This window comes from Canis lupus, chromosome 3 (genome assembly GCF_003254725.2).
Source record: "Canis lupus dingo isolate Sandy chromosome 3, ASM325472v2, whole genome shotgun sequence".
Lineage (NCBI taxonomy): Eukaryota > Metazoa > Chordata > Mammalia > Carnivora > Canidae > Canis > Canis lupus.
The window spans coordinates 51,560,848-51,566,847 of record NC_064245.1 but is presented as its reverse complement, the minus strand read 5'-3'; the positions used below and the strand labels follow the sequence as shown (position 1 = coordinate 51,566,847).

Below are 6,000 nucleotides of genomic sequence, written 5' to 3'. Positions count from 1 at the left end.
GAGCGAGTGGGGTGCGGGGAAGGGGAGGGGGAGGCAGGGCGGGGGGAGATTCCGCTCGCCTGCCGCTCCCAGCCGGGGCGGGGGGAGGAGGCCGCGAGGAGGGAGGGGAGGAGGGAGGGGAGCGGGAGGGAGGGAGGGAGCGAGCCGAGGAAGACGCTCCGATAACCCGTGCGTTTCGTAAGGCTCTGAGCACTTGTACATTTCTGCAGGCGCGCGGCGAGCCATTCGCGGCGGCTGCGGCAGCTCCGACTGCATCTCCCCCTCCTCCTCCTCCTCCTCCTCCTCCTCCTCCTCCTCCTCCTCCTCCTCCTCCTCCCCCCGGGCTCCGGGTGTGTGCATGTGTGAGTGCGTGTGCGTGTGTGTTTTGCAGGTGTGTCCGTTTTAATTCTGCCCAGTAGGTGGGACTTGGTGACTTTAGCACCATATTTTCCTTTTCCCTTCCCCCCCCCCCCTTTTTCTTTTTTGCCTCCCCACCGTCTGTTGCAACCCTGCAAAGTCTCGGAGTCGGAGAGCGCGGCTCGCGTCCCGAGCCCCCGGAGCGGCGTGCCGGCGAGCGCCGAGCCGGCCACCATGCCAGGCAGACCGCGCCACTAGGCGCTCCCCGCGGCTCCCACCCGGCGGCGGCGGCGGCGGCGGCGGCGGCGGCGGCGGCGGCGGCCGCGATGGTTTCAGACGCTGAAGGATTTTGCATCTGATCGCACGGCGTTTCAAAGGCAGAGGCCCCCCCTCCCCCTTCCCCCCTCCCTCGCCGTCTTTGTTTCCTTCCCCCCCAGCTCTCCCCACTCCCCCCACCCCACCCCCCTCTCCTCTCCTCCTCCTCTTTTTTAGAAGCCACGATCGGAGATGGATGTCTCTCTTTGCCCAGCCAAGTGTAGTTTCTGGCGGATTTTCTTGCTGGGAAGCGTCTGGCTGGACTATGTGGGCTCCGTGCTGGCTTGCCCTGCAAATTGTGTCTGCAGCAAGACTGAGATCAATTGCCGGCGGCCGGACGATGGGAACCTCTTCCCCCTCCTGGAAGGGCAGGATTCAGGGAACAGCAACGGGAACGCCAGCATCAACATCACGGACATCTCCAGGAATATCACTTCCATGTAAGTCGGCGGCCGCTCCCCAGCCCGCCTCCCCTCTGGTTCCGCGGCTCCCGCCGCCCGCCGCCCGCCGCCCGTTCCCCCTGCCCGCCGGGCGCGCGTCAGGCTCGCCGTGGCTCGGGAGATGCTCTCGGGCTGCGCAGCCCAGGTGACCCGGCCCTGGCAGGCGGGAGTCGGGGCCGCGCGGGGGCCGGCCCGCGGAGGGGACCCCGGCCGGCCCGGGGCGCGCAGGGCCCTGCTCCCGCGCCCGCCCCCCGCCCCCACCCCCACCCCCGCCCCCGCCCCCGCCCCCACCCCCACCCGCCGGGGCTCCTCGCCCGGGGCGCGAGCCGGGTTCTTTGCCCCCCGCGGAATAGCAACAGTTTGGCCACGCGCAAGTGGCGTAAAGTAGACGAGGTTCGATTCCCGGCGGCGGCAGTGACAGCGACAGCGACAGCGGCGGCGCGAGCCCGGGAGGGAAGGTGCCGGGGGCTGCTCGCCTCCCAGCCCAGGTCTTTTAACTGTTTCCTCTTGGAAACAAACACGCTGACAAGTAAACAAGTTGGGAGCTGGCTGCTCGCGGGGAGACTTTGGACATGTCGAGGCCGTCATGGACGCCTGCCTCTTCCCTTCCTCTCTCGCCCGCCCTCTCCAGCCCCATTTTGGGCATTTCCGAGACACCCCCCTCGCCTCTCCCACCCTCAGCTGCATCTGGGCGCCCACGGATCCCGTCCTTGTGAGCTTTGATAACTGCGCCCGTGATTCCGAGGCAGGATGGAGAAGGGAGCCAAGGGGGGTGGTGGCCGGTGTGGTTTGGGGAGGGGGGTTATGTGATCTTGGAGGTTCTTTTTTTTTTTTTTGTGGGAAAATCCAACTCTGACCGGCGTTTGCTCGGTTCTGCCCCGTCCGAGTGAGCCCCGTGGTGGCCTGCATTCCCTGCCTCCCGTTGGGTAGGGATCGGCGACAGAAGCCCCATGGTCCTGGGGGAGAGAGGAGCTCAGAGTCCAGGGAAGATGCCTATCTTTTCGAAAATTCTACTGACCTGGAGGCCAGGTGCCCCCGGCTCCCCCGGCTCCCCCATTCTGACATCCAGAGAAGGGTGTGGACAGTACTCTGGTTGTTCAAGGGATTCCTTTTTTATCCCCCTCCCAAGGTCCACACCCCTTGGGGACCCTCACAGTGGATAGGATGCCCGGAGGGATGTGTGCTCAAGTCCTGGCGGGGGTCTCTTGGAGGAAGGCGTCTGGGCGGACGCAAGCCCAGCCGAATCTGCCTTTGGCGCTCCTCTGCCAGGCGGCAGCCCTCCCTTTGCCTCAGCTATGGGGCGGCCAGGCTCTCGAAGCCCGCCAGCCCTGTTGGCTTAATGGAGAGAGTGCTTACAGCTAACAGTTTGAGGAAGTGTACAGACAGGAGATGTCTCCGACTCCCGGCCCTGGAGGCCAGCTTGACCCATATCTGGGCTTTGCCATTCACCTCCTCACTATCTTCAGCTGGTGGGCCTGACGTGACCAGATGAACAGCCCAAGGGGGGAGCCAGAGGTTGGTGGGGGGGAGCTAGATGGACCCAACTCGGCCTCTCCAGCTCTGTAGCCTACAGCATTCCGGCACCCCAGCGTGGGGATGGGGGGAAGAGGGTCCTGAGCATGATCCTCAGGGAAACTCTTGCTTGGAAGTGCACCACAGGGCTGTGTGTGTGCAGGAGGGTGGGGTGGGGAGGAGAGAGAGCCTAATAGTAGGTCCAGGGGCTCAGGAGCTGGATCTAGGGATATTCAGGGAGATTGGTGGGCTAAAGGTTTCAGAGAAGGTTGCTGGTGTGGCTCTCTGGGAGCTGGTGAGCCTCATGCAGCTAGTTCTCCGCTCCAAGGATGTGTATCTGTCGGAAGCCAGTGGGAGGCAGGGGTGGCCACAATCACGTAGGCTCCTGTAGTCAGGCAGAGGTGTCGCTCCTCTGAAAATGATGCTTGGGGAAGCGGTTTCATTGGGGGAGTTGGGCTGCTCTTTCCAGGCAAAGGGTCCGAGATGGAGGTGCTGGGAAGGTGGGTGATGGGAGAGGATGGTGCGGCCTCTTGTCCCCTTTGCCATCGGAGGACCCCAGTGGGACGTATTGGAGGACAGTGGGCAGGGAGTGGATTGGGAGACTGTGTGCTCCCGTCCGCGTTTCAGGACTGAGGCTCTTTGGCAAGCAGGCAGGACTTCTTTCCTTTAATCCACCCCAATGCCTAAGAACCAGGGAACTGGATTCCCACAGGAGCTGCATGGATTGGCAGGTGGGGGAGGAGGGTCAGAAGTCATGGGTCTGATGACCCTTCCTCACCCCATCTTCTCCCCAGTGCCCTGTTAGATCTATGGCTGGTATTGACTGAACTCTGGGAAGGGCCCAGCCTTTGGCCCAGAGGCAGAGGACTGTGGGGAGAAGGAGGGGCATCATGCTCATCCTGGGAAGCAGATGTCACCCATTCCTATTCTAGTCAAGGCAATGGAAGCTTAGGGTGGCAAAGTAACTTTTCTTGGGGCACGTAGCCCCAGGGGTGAGCTAGGCTTAGGTCCTGGTCTGTGTAACACCAAGGCCCGGCCCCCATTCTGCTGGGATGCCTGTGGAAGCAGGCTGGCAAGAGGCCTGGAGGGCAGGCAGAGGCTCTCCAGGCAGGGGAGGAGGCCTGCCTTCGGCATGACTTGGGAAGGGGACTTAAGTTGCAGCTTAGACTTTGCAGGACGAAATAATTCATTCTTCAGATTTCTGATGCTATCAGAGATAGGGAGTTAGGGGGTCCTCCAGCCTTCCATCAGCCTGGAGCTCTTGCTGGCGCATGCCTTAAGGGTACAGCTTGGGCAGACTCTTGGGAAGAGGCTGGGGTGAAGCTGCATTTCTATCAGGCCTAGGTAAGGGAACTGAGGGGGGCGGTACTCCACAGATGCATCCTCTTTTGTGGAGCTAGAGAACCTGAGGTCCCTCCCTGGCTGATGGACAAGAGATTCCCAGTGGTCCTCCTCTCAGAGTCGTGTGCGATGTGGCCCTTGGGTGCCCATCGGAGGCTGGCCGAGGGCTGGGGCTTCCTCACCACTATCAGGAGGGAATCAGCTGCAAGGCATCGGGGCAGAAGTATGGGTTTCCCCTCATCCCCTCCTAAAGGGCTCTCCCTCTTGGCCTCTTTTTGTTCAGGAGGCCAGTTCCTTTGCCACTGGAGCTCATGGCACACAGTAACCTTACCTAGAAGGGTCCGCACGCTGCCGCGCCCAACCAGGCTCTAACGTCACAAAGGCAGAGGGCGGTGGCTGGGAGTTGGATCCACTGTCTAGGTCAAACCTGCCCCAGGGTCAGAATGGTGCGTCCTTTGACTGTCAGAAGTTCCAGGGGGAGGAGATGGCTCTTGGGGCCCAATGTTCCTGGGGCTGGCTAGCCAAAGGCTTTCGAAGACCATTGAGCTCTTGGCTGGGACTCTGAGCCTCCCGCTGGGTCTCTGCAGGAGCCATCACAGGATTCCTGGTGTTCATAGCTATCTGGTCCCTTTTTGTCCCCTGTATTCCCTGCAGGCCCTCGCCTGGCTGGGTGAGGGGTCATTTGGGCTTTGGCTGCTGTATTGGTTCCTTGATTCTCAGCCTTTCTAAGGATCAAGGGGAGAGCCAGCCTTGACAATTACCCATGGGAGCTGGGATGCAGGCAGGAGTGTGAGCCAGGCCCCAAGGGCATCATGGAGCTCAGCCAGGCCCTGAGACTAGGCCTGAGGGAGGTAGGCTGAGATAGGAGGCCTTTGTGTGAGATTCAGAAGGGGGAGTGTTTGCAGGCCTGGGAGATAGGGCACTTCCAGGATGAAAGCTGGGGACCCAGGGCTCTAGAGATCTAGGCCCTTCCCTGGATCCAGAGTCCTCAACCCCCACAAGCCCAGATCAATCTTCCCAGGCACAAGTTGGAGCTCTGAGCGTCATGTCTGTAGCTCCAGGGCATGTGAGCACATGGCAGTTTGGGGTAAAAACAGCCCAACCTGGCCCTGGCTTTGAGAGTGCTTGGGCACTGGTCCCTGGAGGGCTGATCCTGGAGTCTGGGAAGGCAGCTCAGGGTCCTGCAAGGGGCCTGACCACCCTCCTGCCTGGCTGAAGTGGAGCGTGCTGCAGTGATGAAGGGAGGAGCCTGATGCCGGCTCCCTTGGGATGCTCTCTGGCCTTGTCCTGCCTGTACCTGCCTGCCTCCTCCTCCTCGGACTGTAGGGGTGGACTAGGTCCTAACCCCAGCTGGCTCTTGGGCGAGCGTGTGGCTGGACTGTGACCTTCCCTTGGGATGACCTTTGCCCTTACTGTGGCATCTCTGCTGCCACTGGGCCCCATTCAGTGGCTTATACTGGGATCACCCACACTGTCTCTGTTCTTCCTTAGGAGCCTGTAGTCGACCACAGGGAGAGTAGGAATAGAGAAAGGGATGAGACACATGAGTGCCTCCCTGGTGCTGCCGCTAACCCGCTGTGAGCTGTAGGAGGGGACTGTAGGCTTTCTGAGCCTGTAACTCAACAATGAATTGAAGCCATGGGGCAGTGTCCCTTCCAGCTTGGACATATGCCATCCCAGGGTGCAGGGAGCACCCCATGGAGGCAATGTGAGGCCACTTCTAAGGGCACCGTCTTTGGGATTGGTGCTGACTCTTGTGATGTCACCAGGAGGAGGGCACAGGTACTCCCTCTCTGGCCATTAGCCACTGGCCATTTTCTTCTTCATGCCTTTCCTTCCCACCTCTTTGGAACTCTGGGTCACCCAGAAAGTGCCATGCAGTCTGGAGTCAACTGCCCTGACCAAATGCCACACTTAGGATTGCACTAGGACCTGCAGCCTGTCAGAGCTGGACACCCAGCTTTATGTGGCTCTCCATTCTCCAGCCTACGCTCAAGGCAGCGAGGAGATGTCTCCCAAAGCTTCCACTCATTGCTGCAGCAGGGAGCTCCACCGG

At 61.2% G+C, this 6,000-nt stretch overlaps 1 protein-coding gene across 4 annotated transcripts in view; it reads left to right on the top strand.

Annotated features, from left to right (window-relative positions):
• Positions 1-792: 792 nt before the first annotated feature.
• The window catches only part of NTRK3 (neurotrophic receptor tyrosine kinase 3), a 391,217-nt gene continuing 386,009 nt past the window's right edge, over positions 793-6,000 (top strand). For 2 of the 4 annotated variants that reach the window (XM_025436910.3, XM_035714844.2), the window contains exon 1: positions 793-1,091. In XM_025436910.3, the coding sequence (XP_025292695.1) occupies positions 844-1,091 (248 nt within the window). In that variant the 5' untranslated portion in view covers positions 793-843. The remainder of the gene's footprint in view (positions 1,092-6,000) is intronic. The other 2 variants (XM_049108449.1, XM_025436912.3) reach the window with 2 other exon arrangements.